The sequence below is a fragment of the Phaenicophaeus curvirostris genome, chromosome Z (assembly GCF_032191515.1).
Source record: "Phaenicophaeus curvirostris isolate KB17595 chromosome Z, BPBGC_Pcur_1.0, whole genome shotgun sequence".
NCBI classification, from domain to species: domain Eukaryota; kingdom Metazoa; phylum Chordata; class Aves; order Cuculiformes; family Cuculidae; genus Phaenicophaeus; species Phaenicophaeus curvirostris.
This window is the reverse complement of record NC_091431.1, coordinates 21,202,576-21,222,254: the sequence shown is the minus strand read 5'-3', so window position 1 is coordinate 21,222,254 and position 19,679 is coordinate 21,202,576. Positions and strand designations below refer to the sequence as shown.

The following is a 19,679-nucleotide window of genomic DNA, read 5'->3' as shown; positions in this document are numbered from 1 at the left end:
CACAAGTCTTGCAGAAGTGCTATCTAGGCAGACATGAAATTGTGTTCTTGGACGAAGATAAACATGGTCCTTCAAGGACTGTTCACTAGTCAAGTTCAAGAGCATGAATTCATAACAAAAAAACCCAATTACTTATATGAAGAGGAATGCGAAGTAAATGTTATTTGCATGCTAAATTTGGGTCTAAAAATTCGGCAGGTTCAAACAAGATAACACAAAACAGACTAACTGCACAATAGCATCAAGAAAACATCGGTTTATGGCCGGAAAAGATGAAGAATCATGTCACCTCTGCTCAGGATGTGAGACTCTGTAAACTGGACAGCTGCTGCATACTGTTGGGTTTCCTAGAAGGGACAGAATGCCATGGTCCCATACAACAGGAGACTGACAAAAGTTAAGCTAATCCACAATACATATCCAAGTACAGAAAAGTGTCCTGGTAAAGTCCAAAATCAATACATGAAATTAAGTACAAGTGATCATCAATCTCTCCTACATTTCTGTAGATGAAAGGTGCCTGTGGATCAATGGTGACAATTACCTTTTTTTTTTTTAATCAGTGGACAGTTATAAATTCCTCCTGCCTTTTCTCTCCATTTTCCTATCTTCCTCCACCAACCCGAGTAGATGACATAGTGTAAACAAATCATAAAGAAAGGAATATACTTCTAGCACTTTTGTCATCTGTTCCAAGAGCTTCTGTTTGCAAGTTTTAACAGCTGAGATAGTCTGCATGTTTTTTAGATTGGTCATATTCTTTTGTTTGCAACAGAGTGCATGTGTGGAATGTGGTTTGAGGGTTGATCTTTTGTCCTTTTAACCACAAAGATGCAAACGTAGCTAATTTTTAACTCTTATCTTCTCACAATTTTTCAATGTATGGCACGTGCCAGGGAGTAAAGATGAGAAAATTCTGAGTCTCACACTTTGGCACAACACTCTGAGGTGACACATCCTGTACCTCATGCCACCTTCCCAGTTTCTGTTCATCAGAAGCATGTCTGTTTGCTTGCTTGTATTGATTCCATACTGCAAGACAGAGATTTGCATGACAAATTTCCAAGTGCAATAATGGAATCGTGTCATTCTCTATCTGCTACACACACACCTGAACCCTAAAGTTTGCAGCATTTGATTTTAACATGAAAGCCAGTGTAAGACTATTAAAACCAAGATGCAAGCCACAGTCCTTTTCCCAGAGTCACTTAGAGCACAAATATAAATACACACACAGTCGATCAAAGCTCACTACCAATTGGTTAAGACACAGATAGTGTAAGAGAATTGATTAAATTATCATGGAAACAAGCAGAAATAATAACAAAAAATCATTCACATAAAAGAAAACAGAACAAAAAGAAGTTCTTGAAGTACTTATCACCATTTAAAATTTTTGTCGTTTCAAAAACATTACCCAAACTCCCACCGATTCCAACAAGTGCACAGGTTGGCCAGTCCCCACTTGCCTTTGCATATCTCACTTGAATTTGGTGACAAAAAGACGTGATTCAACTCAGCATCTCTGATCAGCAACAAGAACACACAGCCCATTTCAGCTCCTGCAATGCAAAACTAAGAGAGAAAACTTACCAGCGTGAGCCTTGAGTATATGGGTTTTCAGGCGGCTGTTGTAGGAGGACTTGAATGGGCACAGCTTGCAACGGAACGGCTTATGGTGTCCATGATGGGTCTGCATATGACGATCCAGACTTGAAAAAAGAAAGAAAACAGAAAAACAAGAGTACTTAATTTTATCGGTTCCTTCAGATGCCAAGCAAAACACTTAAGAGGAATAATAAAATAATTTAGAGGCAGGGCAGGCTCAACTATCCTTTCTCATACTCTCTCTTAGAATTCAATAGGTCTGCCTACAACATAAAGTAGAATCCAGTCTGAGGAAAAGCAGCAGAGCTGACACCAATTCTTCTAAGCAGAAAGCAAGCCACTTAAGTAAACTTATAGGGCAATATTAGTATGAATTAAACTATATCTGATCCAGACTTAAAAGACCAGTTGAAGAAACAAGAAACAGACAAGAACAGTAAAATGATCATTATAGAACTTTTCCCCTGGCAAACTTTTTTGTGAAAATATGCCACCTTTTGTCCTGTTGATGAAAGGGCTGGGCGGAGGTGTGCATGTGGAAATTTGACCAGCTTTACTGTGGAAGCCTTCTTTCGGTTACAGCAGTAAAATCAGATTAGAGATCCTGCTCTGGGGAGGGTGCCAGCAGGATGCAGTCAATGAGTTCCAGGCAGTAGCATTTCAGAAGTAACAGTGCAGGAAATTCAGCATCGAGGTCAACATGAGAAGAAGAGGTGGCAAAGACCAGCCTCTACTTTCTTCAGTGAACCTGGAAGCTACAGACAGCCTATATACTGGGGAGTGATCAGAACCTGCTCTCTCCACAGTTTCCTGTAACAGTTCAGTAAAGTCTGGAAGAGAAAACTGATGTTTTCCACATTTTCTAACAGAGGATCAAATTCATTCTACCTGAATGAGTCCTGCAGAGCTCCACAGATCCTACACTGTGGGTAACAGACGTGAATTTAGTCTCCAGGTGGCAGACAGGTAGTTTCAGCTCAGGCTGTAAACACCTCCAGTACAGCCTTTTCTTTGAACACATTCATGCTTTGTGATCTAGTCTTAGTTTCAGCCTTCTTACACATGGTGATGGAAAAACGACAGCACAGATACAGCACACTCAGAGGAGTGGTAATTTGCCGAAACTACCACCTACCTGACACATTTACTCTAGATTTATTGCAGGCTTACTTCCTTTTATTTTTCCTAAATTACCCTGTTCTTTTTTTTAGTGACTATCAACACATAGATCAAGTGGCAGTTGTTTGAGCCCTTTCACACTACGCAAGATTGTCACGGGATCTTTAGTCCCACACTGACAATAGCTTGAGCCAGAAAATCCCTGTTTACAAGAACTGACACTGAAGTCTGTGTATTCAAAGATTTGATGACAGAAAAAAGCATAAAAAATGAACTTATGCCTCCTCTCAGGCCACTTCATACAAATACAATTTACCAGAAATCCAGGATGGAGTTCGTGTACAGCTTTTCCAAAGAAATGGGAAAAAAGTCTCCTAAATGACTAAGATCTTGAACACTTGCCCTGAATACTTCATAGAACAAAACTTGTTTTAAGTAGCTGACAGGGAATGATCGTACTTAACAATTAAAGCACTGTTAAAGATGTATATAATGCATATTTAGCTTTTATAAATATATACCTTAAAGTACATTAATAATTGAAATTATATTCACAACCACATATTTTGCCAGCAAAATTCTTCTGAAAGCAAGTTTTAAAGCTTTGGTCAGATGTGGGAGAACAGTGGGCTGATTAAACATTTGGTTTGGTTTCTTTCAGAGAATTTATCTTCTTAGAGAATAATTACATCAGAAACAAAAATAAAAGATGAAGTAGGCAACTTCAATAATAGCGACAGCACCCACTACCAAGTTAAGTAATACCTGTAGAGTTCTTCCATGCCATACTCCACTTTCTGACTCACTTGTCCTTCTACTTGTAGGACATGACTTTATTCCCTTCTTAGGTAGGAAACAGAATGACTGGAGACCAAATTCAGCACAAGTGTGATTTTGGAAGCAAACCAGTTTACTGGGGAAACAGCAGTTTGTGTAAGCTATGTGAGGTAGGGCGTACTCCACTGTCAGCCTTGCCAAAGCAGTGTGGGATACGCCATCCTTCTGACGGTTCCTTTCTTACTGTTGGCTGCTCAATCCAATAGACCTTTTCAACAAGGCAGATCAAACTCTGGCCATCATTTTGCAACACTGTGACAGGAGCAGAAATCCTGCTTTTTAACATAAGTTTAAAAATGCTTTTTATCATGCTTTCTTTGCCACATATATTTGATCGCAAAACAGTGATATCGTCATCAAATCTAAAAGCACTACTGACAGTGCTGTGAATGCATACATCGAATGAGTACCTGGCAAATAAGCAGCTCTATCACAGAAATTATAGAAAACATGTACCTGTGAGTCAATCCAAGGGGCTACTCGAAAATACACCCCATAACTCATTTTTGGGTGGCTTGCCATATATTTATGATTATGATTAAAATATTTTTTAAAACTACCACCTAAGTCCTTTTCCTTAGGGAAACGAATCATAAGGAACATGAGTATTAATGATGAGTATGTGTTTTTCATATGCTACATTAGACAAGGAAACAGAATAAGGGATTAAATAGTACACCACACTGGTGAGAACTCGCAATATTTATAGACTGAAATTGCATACCATAATTAAGAAAAGAAAACTAATTTTAAGTTAAGTTATGACAGTTATTTAACAATAGTAATGAAAACTCAAATCATCAAATAGTTGTAGAAATTATAAACGAGGTAGTGATATGCAGCAGAAGTATATGAAAGATTAACAAGGAAAATAATTTTCTCTCCTCTTCTTGGCTTGTTAATAAATCTTATGCATTAATCAAGGTTGCATAAGTGGTGGGCTTCACTGTTTGCCTACTGAAAGAAGTCTTATTCTTTTGCTTGCATGCTTTTCTTCTACACTTAAAAAAAAGAGCTTAAATAAATTCATGAAGATACAAAGATGTGGCCTTTTATACATAGCCATTCATAATGGCCTAAGACTTTGCACCATGGAAAATACATAAATGCTGAGAAAAGTGTTGTTTAAGATCAAGTTGAGTTTGCTCTTCTTCAGTGTAAACCTACAAAACAGTAGCACTATTTTGTGCTTCTTTTGAAAAAAAAAATAATAAAAGCCACAACTTACTTGTGCCTGAAAGCAGAGACAAAGGAGCAATACTGGCAGCTGTACTTGTCTTCCCGCGTAAACATGGCCAAAGCCAAGTGACTCCTCTCGTGAGATCGCAGACCCTGCATAGACATCAAAACCCGGTCACACTGGCTGCAGTGGTAGCCCCCAGGCCTGGTTTCGTCTTCCAAGGACGCTCCAAATTCAGCTTCTGTAAATTCCACAATGCCAGGGTCTTTGGCTCCCTCACAACCCTCCATCAAAGTTGTGTTTGAAGAATCTTCAGCTTCCTGCTAAAAAACACATACCCCCCCAAAGCAATCAATTCTCTCTCCCTTCTGCCCCTCAGTCTCTCCCACGTCTTCACTATCATGCCTAGGTTTCCCACTGCATTATTTTTCTAAATGTATCCCTACACAAACTCCACATCAATGTCTTTCCAAAAAAAGGGGCCTATTCTTGGGAGGGGAAGATGTGGTTATATTTATTATATACATACATGCATATGTAAAAAAACAATCTCACTCCTTGGACAAATTTTTCTCAGATAATGCAAAAAGATAAGAAACCAAATCAGCTGTCTTTCAATAGCCACAATATAAATTTTCTAAACTTGAATAGATAACTGTAAGTAAGGTATAGAGCAAGTTCATTTTACTTTATTTTGCTCTAGCTTACAGTGTACCTACTCTGCAGACTAAATCAGTAGTCTAGTCTAAAGCAGACTTGTCCATCAGTACCAAATTCCATTTCCTTTCCTTTCCTTTCCTTTCCTTTCCTTTCCTTTCCTTTCCTTTCCTTTCCTTTCCTTTCCTTTCCTTTCCTTTCCTTTCCTTTCCTTTCCTTTCCTTTCCTTTCCTTTCCTTTCCTTTCCTTTCCTTTCCTTTCCTTTCCTTTCCTTTCCTTTCCCTTCCTTTCCCTTCCCTTCCTTTCCCTTCCCTTCCTTTCCTTCCCTTCCCTTTTCTCCCTTTCCTTCCCTTTCCTTCCCTTCCCTTTCCCTCTTCTAACTAGACCACAACTTTTTGTAGCAACTTTAATAACCTGTAAAAGTATTTCCAGCATATTCTTTTGGCCATGGATTTCAGCTTTTGCTCCCTGCAGCAAAAATTTTATTCATTCAAAGGAAACACTGACCCTACATAAACTTCATTTGAGAAGGAGGGAAAAGAGCAAATGTTCTGTTAGGAGGGAAGCATCTGAATCTGTCAGTAATACCAGCTAAGGTAAAGGAAGGTCAGTTGTAGGGCAATGAAAGCTGTCTTAGTTACCATTAGTTAGGCTATGAATAACTTCCTCCCAACATGCAGATGAAGACATGAAAGAAGTATCCTTAGCAAGACCCGCAAGAGGAGGCTTTGCCAAGAGCTCACTGCAGCATGAGGAGGAATATACAGCTAGTTCACACAACCTTGATGCACTTTCACCAGCCCAGCTGACATTCTGGAAATCAGGCTGTGGAGCGTGGCCTATCCTTGGAGATGTCCTAGAAGGCATCCCCTTTCACAGGAAGAAAGGAACAACACATGTACACCTAATCACCTAAATCAGATCACTGGCTCTGCAGATCATTGAATTTTTTGTTTGGAGCCAGTGTGCAAATTTCACATGGAAAGGTGTGCCACAAGAAACTTCGCACATTTGCACATGCACACTTCCTCTTCTTAAAAAAAATAAAATAAAAAAATAAAAAGAACACAAGCACCTCTTTTTTGGTGTAACTAGGAAGAAAAGTAGCCCAGAATAGCTGAGATAAAGCTTCCTGCTCATAAACAAAGTCTTTCAGTCATCAATGACATCAACCCCTTTGTGGCTGAGAAGAAATGAGAATTAAATATAAATAGTCTTCGTGCCCCTAGATCAAGAGTGGAAAAAAGTTGAAACATCTTAAAACAAACCAAATGCATTTCAGAAACTTAGTGTTAGATTAAACCATCGTGCTAAACTGGAATATCCAGTTCAAAACACATTCAACTTCACAAGAGCCCTCCATAGGTTTTCAACGAGATCTTTATTTTATGCAGTGCAAGAAATTGCAGTCACCTTCAGTAACCTTTATAAAATTCTTACCTTTACTGTAGCTGACACAGAAGAGACATTCCCATACTGGACATGCTTGCGAAGGTGATTACAGATGGCTCGAAGTGTTGGATGGACTTCCACACAAAATTTGCATTTGTAGCCAACCACCTTCCTCTCCTTAAGTTTTGAAACATCTTCCAAATGTCCAAAAGCCTGTTTGAGTACACAAGCATAAATCACTGAAGTATTCTTCTTACGAACACAGACCAGATTTTAAACCTGAAGGGAAATTATGTTTGATGTACACATCCTGTTTTGCAGAACTGCAAGGTCAACTTTCGTAATGTCTATTAATGCCTCTGCAATAAGTCGGCAAGACATCTGTGTAGGAGAAACCTTCAAGTTTCTGCAGAACAGTGGTCGTCTAGAAGACCATTCAGTTTAGTCTGAAACTGTGCTCTTTCATGACAACACAACTTCCCAAACACCTGCATGGAGCTTTTTCACAGGCACTTGCCTCATAAACTTCAGTCACCAGATAGATTCATGTCATGTTAACACTGAGGGCTTAATCACAGAAAGTACTGGCAAAGAGAGAAGGTTGAGAAGGAAACTGATTTGTTATTCACAGGTACACTAAAGAGAGGCATAGGACATTTTGTAAAGAACCTGCAAAAAAGGACATGGCAGGCTTGCGACAAAAGAACAGGTAACTGCCAAGATACAAACGGCCTTCCAGAAGGCGGGGTGAAAGAAAAGGAGATAAAGAAAATACTGAAAGAAGGAAAGAGCAGGGCTTCCTATAGAAGGGTGGAGGATTCATGAGGAAATTAAAGCAGAATGTGTAATTGGCTTATGGGGCTTACTGGCAAGCTGAGGGATTCATTAGCCTGTGGTCATTTGGCTGTCAAAAAGAACATGCAAGTGGGCATTAGTAACAGACAGCTTCTTGGGGTGCAGGAAGACAGGCAGTGTTTTTGCTTCCCTCTCCTGGCAGGGAGCAGTATGCAAGGAAAGAGACCAGACACACAAATCCTTACCCTCTCTTGTTTGAAATCTGCAAAAGCACCATCTGCATATTTCTGCTTGCTCAAAAGCTGCTTCCTCCTCTCTTGACGTTTGGCACGCTTCTGGAATTCCTCGTTGTGACCATTTAAGTGTGCAGTCAGCTCTGCTGTGCTATGCAATTTCATATCACAGTGCTTGCACTGGTAGACAGGGTTCTGAGAGCGGGTGCCGCTTCCCAGTATGGTAAAGTCCCTCTTCAAATCCTTGCTGTGGTGTTCAGTGTAATGCATGCACAGCAGCTCTGCTGTGCTGAAAGACAGCTTGAAACATTTGACACACCTGAAGGGAAGCCACTCAATTTCCTGAGGCTCAGTCTCCACCTCAGGCTTTTCAAACTCATTCCTCTCCTCAACTGGAGCTGGCTTTTCATGCTCATCAGCATACACAGCAGTGAAGTAACCTCCTAGCTTGCTAGCATGCTGCTTCTTAGGGAAAACACCAGGGTGACGTTTCATGTAGTGGGACACAATACCCTTTTTGCTGAAGGACTGGAAGGAACAAAGTGAGCATTTTTTCTTCTCTACAGCCCTCCTCAGCTCCTCACTTAACTGAGGTGTGTCATCCTTGGGAGGAGATGGAATGATCACTTTATTGGGTTTGTCGCTTACTGTCCTGGAGGCTGCTAAGCAGTGAGTGTAGTAAGCATCAATGTCATGTCTTTTCTGGTAGTGTGCTGCAAGCCCTTTGCGGATAGGGTTGGTGTATGAACACAAGGCACATTTGAAGAGGTTATTCTTGCCTTCTGGTTGTGCCCGGACATTGTTATGCTTGATGCGATAGTGCCTCGCTATCCCCTTCCGGGTAGAACAGAAGTATTTGCAGAGTTGACACCGGAAAACTGTGTGAGACACTAAATGAGAAGTGGAGAAATGAGATGCTGGTAGAGAGACTTCCCCAACATCCTCAGCAGCCATTTCTGGGGAGGCTTTGATTTCAGTCACTATGTCTGGCTCCACTGAGGCAGTCACCTTTGGTGGTGACTGGGCAAAAACATCAAATTCAGGTTGATTGTGGTATTTTTCATAGTGAATTTTCAGTTTCTCAAGTGTTCCATGAGTGTAAGGGCAAAGTTTGCACCGATAAGCACCATAGCCTTGCTTGAAAATCCTACTTGTTTCTTCTACATCATTCTGTGCAATATCATTTGACTGCTCCACATCATGTACAAAGTCTTCTGCAGTGACCTTTACTGATGGGTGCCGTTTCTGGTAGTGTGTGAGGACACCATGAATACGTGTGTTAATGTATGGGCAATGTCTGCACTTATATACAGCCCCTGGGTTAATGTCTATATCCTGAGCAAAGTCTGCAGCTTTCACTTTCATGCCAGGATGCTTTTTGCCATAATGCGTAAGGAGGCCATGCAAGTTGTTGTACTCAGACTGGCAAACTGTACATTGATATGGAGTGGAGGAGATGGCAGGGTTTGCAGAAGCCAACTGGACAGTTTTTTCCTGGGAAAGACTCGGATCCTCTGCACACTCTGTATCCTGATCCATTTGTGATGTTGTTATCTGGTCTTCAGAATCCATCCTGGCCACAGCTTCATCAGGCTGCTGGATGGATTTGTCAGCAGCGTCCTTCTCCTTAATGATATCTAGCAACACAGATTCATCTCCATTCATGGCCCAAGGGTGAAATGCTTGGTAGTGATTAGTAATATCCCAAATGGAAGATGCTTCAAAAATGCAGTCTCTGCATTTATAGGTCTTTATCTCTGTTGGCATCACTAAGGCAGGAGGGGAAGGATCAGGACCTGCCCAGAGTTTAGTTGCCATATATGTATAGTCAACATAATGCTCAGGATGTCTCCTTTGGTAATGCACAAGCAAACCACTTGGCTCCGTGTGTGAATAAATGCACCATTCACAGTGATAACCAGCTTCTATTAAGCCATCCAAAAATGCCCATCTCAGAATGGATGTGACTGTGGCCTTCAGATTTGGGTGGTCTTTCTTAATATGCTTCCTTAACGCATAGAAATAAGGTGATGTGTAGGTACACTGCCTGCATTTTAGGGCTCTCAGCTTTGACTTGTCCCGTTCAGCACTGGAGGTGTGAGCAGACACACTGCCAGTTGATTTCTTCTGGCTGCGATCGCAAAGGCTTCTAATGGTGGCTGTATGCTGCCTAATTACATCTGCATTAGCTTTGAAGTCACGATGCTTCTTTTGATAATGAATAAGCACACCTTTCACGGTTCGATTTCCATAGTCACAGTGTTGGCAGAAAAACATTTCATTCTCAGGAGGATTCATGGAGGTCTCAGATCCACCCCGGCTCAAGTGCTGCATTGACACTGATGGCCTCTGAATACCAGGTGGCAACTCACCACCCCTCATCATTGCTGCAGTGGGGGGTGCCTGTCTGATATATTTGGCAGTGACCTTTATCTCTGGGTGCCTTTTCTGGTAGTGGACAAGCACTCCCACAACTGAGCGGTTGCTGTATGAACAGTGTTTGCAATAGTAGAGTTCAGTAGAAAGGTCTGGGGGTGGGAGTGGTGGGCCTGGAGGTTGAGAAGCCAAGTTGGACAATTTTGGGGAGACAGGCGTCCCCAACTCAAAAGACATCTGAGCCAGGGCAGAGCCCCTGTCAACAGAGACTACACGCATGGTCTTCTGAATTCTGAAATACGATGCTTTTTCTTCGGGGTGCTTTTTCTGATAATGTACCAGAACTGAATGCATGTTAGGGCTTGCAAATGAACACACGTCACAGTCATAAACAACAACAGTATTGACTGAAGGTTCCTTCTGATTTTCACACTCAGGACTAAAATTCTTGGCGGCACTTTTGTTAAAACCAGCTGGCACACCAGCCCCACGAGCCACGGGGGTGGAGGTTGCCATAGTTTTTGGAGCAGAATTCAAGATCTCTCTCAGTGTCTGAGACTCTGTGTTCAGCCCTTCTTGCTGCTCAACAACGTAGCTTGAAAATATCATTGCATTGTTAATTTTCACTGTGGGATGCATTCTTTGGTAATGTGGCATCAGACTTCTAACATTCGGGCTTGTATAAGAGCAGAAGCGGCAGCGGTAGATCAGATCTGAATGATCAAAGTTCAGTACATTCATAGCTTCAGGGTGATGCTCTCCATAATGCTGCTGCAGGTCTTCAAAGTTTGTGTAGTCAATGTAGCACTCAAGACACCGGTATACTGCGCTGTGATCATTAGGATCCAGGATATACCTAAAGCTGAATTTAATATAGGGATGCATTCGCTGGTAATGGGTGCTAACACTCCTCGCAGATTTGTTGCTGAAATCACAGTGTTTACAATAGTAAAGCCTTCCAGAGTCATTAAACTCCGAATTCTCATTGTTCTGATCAGTACCATACATGTTTGACTGGCTCCCCAGAACAGAGGTATTAGGGCTCTGATGGTCCTTCATGCTGACAGAAGTATAATAGTCTTCCTCATCTTCAGATAAAGTGAGCTCAATCTCCGCTCCATTGGTGGAATTGTAGTCATGCTGCATGCTTCTAAAATTTGCATCCTTCTGGGAATCATTAGCCTCTCTGCCCCACATTTGCTGCGGTGTGTAAGAACTGGAAACCTCTATCATTGGTTCTGTTTGCTCTTCTTCTCTGTCTAACTCCACTTCTATTTCCACCTCATTGTCCTCCTCCTCTTCCTCATCATCCTCGACATTAATCACAGCATCTTCTTGCTGTTTGTTTTGGTTGATTTTGCTCTGCAAGTTACTTGCTATTTCATCAATTCTAGTTCTCTTTTTCACTGGAGAGAGATCTAAAGGGAAGTCATTTGACACTTTCCTAGGGGCCTTTGCAACAAAGTTATTTTTAGATGAGAGGCCAAGGATGGAGGTCTGGCTCTTCTTCACAGTGCTGGCAGAAGGGTGAGCATCTGCCTCGCTCTCTTGTGGTGTGTTCGACGGTGGTCCATCGTATTTTGGCAAGTTGTCACAGAATGAATGCTTGTGCTGCTGATGAACTCTGAGGCCTTTCAAAGTTGTGGTGGAATAGTTGCACATTGTGCACTTGTATGGATGCTGTGAAGGGGGCTGGGGTGACTGCTGTTGTTGCTGCTGTTGTTGCGGCTGCACGGATTCCATCATCCCAGATGACTTTCTGCCATTTATATTTCCACTCTCATAAGACACTGTGCTGTCATGCAAAGAAGAGGTGATGCTTTCAGTCTGAGAGTTGATAGTGTCCCAGTCTGATGTTGTTCCTGTGTGACACTGCTTGTGGGCACCAAGCTTTAATGAACTCTTGCAGGTGAAAGGGCATTCATCACACTTGTACACAGCTGTCTTCCCAGAGAGATGGATGTTCTCAATGTGACGGGAAATGCTTCGCCGGTGCATCGTCAGGAAAGGACAAAAAGGACATTGGAACCTGTTCATATACCTTCTAAACGGAATCCCCTTTGTCTCCAATAGTTTGTTGCCATCAGATCCCATCAGCTGTTCTGCCGACATTCCTGAGGTCTGGTGATCCATGGAGTTTAAGCCATTCTCACTGTCCATTTCATGTAGCTCTTCATCTGAGCTCGAGTCATTCAGCATACTGCTAGTTTCCAGGTCAGCAGCAGAATTCGTCATATCAGCAATTCCATAGCGGGCTCTGTCAGACAAATTAACGATGCCCGAGTTGTGAGGTGACTTAGGCTTCATTTGAGGGTAAGACACAGAAGAAAATTTGGAAGATGCAGAAGAGTTGGACCTGATAAGGGAATTGCCCATAGAGCTCCTGAAGTTTGAGACATTAGCATTCGACATCTCACGTCCTGTTGTATTCATGGAGATATAATTAGAGTTTGGAGAGGCATTCTGAGCACTCTTACTCTGCACATCAGGTGCACTAGTTCCATCCTGTTGCTGCCTCAGGCTTGACAGTATTTTTACCATGCTGCGATGCTTCTTCATCATGTGGTCACACCAGCGCTCTCTTCGAGGTGTCTGGTAGCTGCACCATTCACAGCAAAAGTTGCCCCTAGACTTTGTCAGGGGCTTGACCATGGATTCCAAAATGCTCCGCTCCACCACCTCTGCGGGCAGCTCCTTGCAGGGTTCCTGCACTGGCACAGAAGCAGACGTTGATTCAGACATAGCAGCGGCAGCAGTAGGAGGAGTTGAACTCTCTTTCAGGTTGTTTTTGTGATACATTTTCTGGTGCTTAATAATCCTAGCACGCCTGGGTGACTTGTAGGTGCAGAACTGGCAACTGAAAACTTTGCCAAACCCTTCATACATCATGATGTTGTAATTAAGGGAACTAGCAGTTGGTGGCCCCACTGAGCTCCCCCCAGCCTGAGCTCCATGAACCTTGCGTGTGTGCTCTATGAGGAGGTTTTTGGAACGGAAGTAACGCACACAGAACTTGCACTGGAAAAACTTGTTGGTTGGTTTAGGATTTGGAGCCAAGTGCTGACCATAGAAAGTCTGGCTCTGGCTATAGTAACTCGCAGTCCCCATCTGACTTGTTGCATTTTGCCCTAAAATGAGAATTAAGGTGTATATGTAAATAAATAATTTCCAATAAAAAGGCTTTTTCTCCACCCACCCTGTATGCATAAGAATGAATTTCATCCTGAATAGATAATAATCACACCAGGATTTCCTCACTTACTTATGGTGAGAGCTACACATCTGGCAATGGTCAGAAAATGATCATTATGCATCACGTCTACACATGCATGACCATGGTGTATGGTTTGGGTGGGATAGACACTTTCTAAAATAATCTTCTGGGGGGAAAAAAGAAAGCTAGTACACTAATAAAACTGAAAATTTCGAGGTGCTTCGTGGTAGTGAAGAACAACCATGAAAATCTGCAAACCAAAAAGCAATATGAAGAAATAGATGAAAGGAAGCTGAGTAATGAAATCATCCTCCATGTTTGCATTTACAGAAAAAGCCGTGGTCAGAACCAATACGGCTAAAGCTAGACAACTGCTTTGCTGACACAGAAATAAAGACAACATGAACTTTTAAAAATCACATTAAAAGAAGAAAATAAAATATACTGAAATAAGCCACATGTAAAATAGGTACAGCTGAGGTCTCAGACTTGAGATTTACCTGCTATTTCATCTGCAATTGCAAATTCATCCTTTACAGAAGAAAATTCAGCCTCAGTCTGGTTGCTAGCATTCATGGAACCAGATCTTGGCTGGCTAGGGCTTTCCTCAGAGACATCAGTTGGCTGCAGAAAAGCAGTGTGAACATCCTGAATGTGAGCTTTTAGGTCTTCATAAGATGGAGCTCGAAAGTCACAGCCATCACACTGCAGCACCTCCATGGTTCAAGGATGATCTTTTACATTAGAAAATTCTGCAAGAAAAACAGGGAAAAGAGAGAAGAAGAATCAGATATTTTTACAGAAATGCCATTGTGATAAATCCTGAAAATAGGTCATGTCCAGCTTATGATGACTCAGTGATTTCCATACATTCCATAAAGACTGTTGTGTAAAACTCAACATACTAAGAGACATCAATTTAGATTCAAGTCCTATCTAGGTAGCTCACAAGTTGCTAACTCAATGCTACACAGTCAACTTTCTGACAAGTGACTATGGATTCCATGGAGTTTGTCCTCTTGGCTTTTCCTTTACACAGGACAAGGCTGTTGTTCACAGTTCATCTTGTTCAAAGACCACAACCCATATGCTACAGAAACAGTATATTACTCCCAGTCATGCACTGAAATTATCAGTCAGAAGACAGTGGCTTCTGCCTTTATGAGACCCTCTCTAACCTTCCTGCAAGTTGCCACCTGTTTCACTACCACAGATCAAAAACCTTCAGGAGAATAAAATTGCATTTCTACTCAACATCACATCAGCACTGATGTTGGTGGAAAACCTAGACAAAACTGCATGATGAGATGCAGCTACATAAACCCAAGCTAGAATGCTTCTCTCTGCCCTACTTCCACCAAGGCCTCTAAAGGTATCTCCATTCTTCGTTAAAAGGTTTACAGTTTCATTTAGTCTATTCTGGGGACACGACACTTGTGCATTAGTAGTCTGGGGAATAAACAGTGCTGGAGAAAGAGAGGGACAGCAATTGGAATACAAAGACTGCTAAAGTAGAACAGAAACAGAAGAAACTCCGAGACATCATGACTTCCCTACATAACTTTAAGTACAAATGTACATAAGATACGGTAACATCAAGTGTGGTGGTTCAGTTCGTGATCAATAATCCAGCAACACAGAAAGTTAGGTTTCCCCACTGCCATGAAGGAGAGGTAATACAAAGTAGCACAGAAGTCTTAAACCCTCCTACGCTGTGTGGTACTTCGGCACAAAAGCAACCTTAATACAAGAATTAGTTCTTCAAGCTTCCACAGGATGTGCTGGGAAAGGATGATAAACCAGGTGTTTCAGAGGTCCGAGACACAAGGGTAGCCGAAAGCATTGAAAATTCCATATGTTTATTGTATGTAGAGTATGAAGCTACTTCCAGAGTGAGGAGAAAGCTCCAAGACATTGCGGCACAGAAACGAGAGGCTACTGCATTAGGATTTTACATGAAAGAATGTTTCTTCTGATAGCCTGCTAAAACTTCTACCAAGTCAAATTCTGGACAGTCTGAGCACAGACATTCTCCACACATTTACCTACATTACTTTGCAGGCTGCACCGTGTCCTTTCTGCCTTCTCACTCCCACTACCAATAAAGAAAATGAACACTGCACCAGCTTCTTTCAGCTAACAAAGTTACAATAATCGAGATACTCAAGCTTTCATGTGCAAGCATCAGACCAAATTGTGTGGAAAAGGTTGCTATCTGCTCTGGATCAAATTACAGCAGTGAGTGAAGCCCCACCCCACGTCTCCTTTAGCACAGTCCATTAGACCTGAAAACAAATTTTTCCATGGAGCAGACGACTCCTGCATTTAGAGCACTTCACAGAAAAGCAGATCATCCAGTTTTCACTACCCATCCCCCAAGCTTAGTCCTTTCATCTCAGCCAAACAAGCCACAGCTCTGCTGAATGCGTTTATCACACTTTCAAGAGATATGAGCCCCTGCGTCACTGAAGCTTTAAGACTCACTAAGCTGCCCTAGTCCTCTGAGCTTTGGGAGCAGCCATTTTAGCTCAGACATCTCCTGCACTCAGAGGCTCTGAGCTTCTCGCCTGTGCACAACATGGCCTCACTTATCTCAGCTTCATCTCAAGCACACCAGGCGTTTTCTTCTCCCAGCCCTCCCCCCCGCCCCCTTTTTTTTTCTCCTCCTCGGGTTATGCTTGAAAAAGCATCATCCTCGGAACATCTCTCCCCTCTTCCTGCATGAACTGCCCCCCAATTCAGGTCACTGCTGTCCCCTCCCTGAGCAGCTCGCCCACAAAGCATCTCCTGGGGTTGGTTCCCCTGTCCCATGGATGACAAATGTGACCGTTCATTCCAGAAACGGAGCATTACAGCATCAAGACACTGGTCCAAGCTGTCCTACAGTGCAGAGCTTAGCCTCTCTGGGGAGGGTGGGCGGGTGGAAGGCAGGGGCCCTCCAGCCTGCCCTGTCACTGGGGAGTCCTGCAGCTTGGCTCAGAAGACACACAACCCCTCTCCTATGCCAGATTCCAAAGTCTAATGACCTTTGTTAATCACCAGCCAGCTTGTCTGCATCAGCAAACCCTGCCAGCAGCCACACCCTTCACACAAAGGCTGTAGCTATGCCTTTTAAGAAAGGTTCTCTGAAAGCTCCATTGTGTGTAGCAGAGGAAAAACACCACACGCACGCGCGCGCGCACACCCCCCCCCCCCCAATCTCACTCTTCCTCCCTCATGTCTCCCCCATCACCAAAAAACCCCAAACCAACAAACCACAAAAAACCCCAACCAAACCAAACCTTCAGATCCTTTAGAAATCCCACCACAAAACGTCAGGCCAGTTTACAAAATAGAAAACCAGGAAGCAAACCTCCAGTTCTGAATAAAGATAATCCCAGCAGCTTCTAGTGGTCATAGAATCACTAGGTTGGAAAGGACCCACTGGATCATGAGTCCAACCATTCCCATCAATCACTAAACCATGTCCCTCAGTACCTCATTTACCCGTCTTTTAAACACCTCCAGGGAAGGTGACTCAACCACCTCCCTGGGCAGCCTCTGCCAGTGCCCAATGACCCTTTCCATGAAAAATTTTTTCCTGATGTCAAGCCTGAACTTTCCATGGAACAGCTTGAGGCCATTTCCCCTTAGATGGGAGAAGAGGCCAGCTCCTGCCTCTCTGTGACCTCCTTTCAGGTAGTTGTAGAGAGCAATAAGGTCTCCCCTCAGCCTCCTCTTCTCCAGGATAAACAGCCACAGCTCCCTCAGCCACTCCTCGTAAGACTTGTTCTCCAGCTCCTTCACCAGCTCTTCTCTGGACACACTCCAGAGCCTCAACATCCTTCTTGTGGTGAGGGGCCCAGAACTGAACACAGGATTCGAGGAGCCGTCTCACCAGTGCCGAGTACAGAAGGAGAATAACCTCCCTGGACCTGCTGGTCATACCTTTTCTGATACAAGCCAAGATGCCATTGGCCTTCTTGGCCACCTGGGCACACTGCTGGCTCATGTTCAGTCGCTGTCAACCAACACCCCCAGGTCCCTCTCCTCCAGGCAGCTTTCTAGACAGACTTCTCCTAGTCTGTAGCACTGCACAGGGTTGTTGTGCCCCAAGTGCAGGACGCGGCATTTGGCTTTGTTAAACCTCATGCCATTGGACTCAGCTCAGGAGTCCAGCCTGTTCAGATCCCTTCGCAGAGCCTCCCTACCCTCCATCAGATCCACACTTCCACCCAGCTTAGTGTCATGTGCAAACTTGCTAAGGGTGCACTCAATGCCTTCATCCAGGTCATTGATGAAGACCTTGAACTGGACTCAGCCCTGAGCCCTGGGGATGCCACTTGTAACTGGCCTCCAGCTGGATTTAATGCCATTTCCCACCACTCTCTGGGCCCGGCCATCCAACCAGTTTTCCACCCAGGAGAGTGTGCGCCTGTCCAGTCCAGAGGCTGACAGTTTCTGAAGCAGAATGCTGTGAGAAACTGTGTCAAAGGCTTTACTTAAGTCCAAGAAGACTACATCCACAGCCTTTCCCTCATCTAGTAGGTGGGTCACTTGGTCATAGAAAGCGATCAGGTTAGTTTGGCAAGACCTGCCTTTCAGGAACCCATGTTGACTGGGCCTGATCACCCGGTTCTCGTCCATGTGCTTCATGATAACACTCAAGATCCCCTGCTCCATGACTTTCCCTGGCACTGAGGTCAGACTGACAGGCCTGTAGTTCCCTGGATCCTCCCTGCAACCCTTGTAGATGGGGAAAAATCACCACCATCCCTATCTTCATCATTAACAATACACTGATGCTTGGAGAAGGTATCCTGAAGAATGCTAGTTGCCGTTTAAACGTTCCTAAACTAACAGTCCCCTTGTGCTACAAATAAGAAGAGGTGCTGATGACAAAATCTGATGGAGTTCCCACTCGAATCTCCTTGGGGTCTATGTGATGAAGACAGCACCAAATCAAAGAAGAGGTTAATCTCACTGCAGCTGTGAGTAACAAACATCAAGTACAGTTGAGTAGACTTCAACTTGATGTTTTCACCATGCATCACATTGAAAGTAGGATGACGCTTTTTGTAAAGAATTCTGCTCTATGATTTCCACAATTTTCATTAAAATTCAGGTGGTGTGCAAAGACAAACAGAAACTGCTAATTTCAGCTCATGTAACAAAAACCAAAACACAGTGTATTTTTCTTTTTTCTGCTTTTTGTCTGCATGTGATATGGAACCAAGGGAGAACCATCTACTTAGCAAAGAGCATTTTCAAGTGCAGATGTTAATACACTGGCAAAACACATATGTTGAGTAAAGGAGACAAAAGCAAAACTTGGACATACCAGCTAAGGCAACACATTTCATAATACTCTAAATTTTCAAACAGCACAATAAGAAAATTTAGAGGGAAATGGAGATGGAGTGAGAGAGGAGTTACCACATCCACTAATTCAAAAGCAGAACAGGAAGTCTAGAAAAAAAAACACAAATCAACCAAACACAAACACCATGAAATAAACCCATAAATCCCACAAGCCCTCTAACATATTTACAACAAGTCTACTGAAACCACATTGCCCATGTGATAATGTGACTTCTAAAATACCCTTACTAATGTGATGCTAACCTCACCAAACAGACTATTAAATTACCATTGTCTGACTAATTTGCATTTACAACATCTTCTTAAAATATCTGACTTCAATGCTTAATATGGAGAAAAGGTATTCTCATTTTCCTTATGAGTGGAAATCTTCCAAAATCATTTGTCAAATAGATTCTCAAAGCCACAGTTTCAAAGACCCAAGGTGAAGTTTCAAATCGTCTTTGACATCCTCCTCTACACTCATAAATGCTTGAGAACATCAGAGACACAGTTACATTAGATATCTAGGTTTTTAAAAATCCAAAACAAAAGATAATTGTGCTTGTTGAACAACACTCATTACAGAATTTGGCAGCAGCCAAAGTAGTACAAATCATGTTTAAGTTTGGTTTTGAAGTTTCAAAACACAAGATTAATTGTGAAGCCCAAGGCACTGACCACAAAACCGAGTTTCTGTGGTTTGACTACGCATCCGTTGTACTTTGAGATGGAGTCAGCAGAGCTTCTATAAGTTAAGAATATGCATATGCACAACCACAACTGAAAAGGTCAGTCAGACCACACACACTACGTGAATTTCCAGCTCAGTACTAGTAACTTTGCATGTAAAACAAGGAAATCTTCAGCTCTGTAAACCTTCCTGTGGCCAGGTGATCAGAGGCATCTTTATCCCTACTTCATACAT

General features: G+C 42.7%; 1 protein-coding gene across 6 annotated transcripts in view; it reads right to left on the bottom strand.

The window, feature by feature from the left end:
• Positions 1–19,679, bottom strand: part of ZNF462 (zinc finger protein 462) — a 94,776-nt gene that overhangs the window by 41,366 nt on the left and 33,731 nt on the right. For 3 of the 6 annotated variants that reach the window (XM_069880006.1, XM_069880005.1, XM_069880007.1), the window contains exons 2-6: positions 13,912–14,163; positions 7,834–13,325; positions 6,842–7,006; positions 4,793–4,896; positions 1,594–1,712 (exon numbers count right to left, since the gene is read on the bottom strand). In XM_069880006.1, the coding sequence (XP_069736107.1) occupies positions 1,594–1,712; positions 4,793–4,896; positions 6,842–7,006; positions 7,834–13,325; positions 13,912–14,131 (6,100 nt within the window). In that variant the 5' untranslated portion in view covers positions 14,132–14,163. Of the gene's footprint in view, positions 1–1,593; positions 1,713–4,792; positions 5,068–6,841; positions 7,007–7,833; positions 13,326–13,911; positions 14,164–19,679 lie in introns of all 6 variants that reach the window. The other 3 variants (XM_069880003.1, XM_069880004.1, XM_069880008.1) reach the window with 2 other exon arrangements.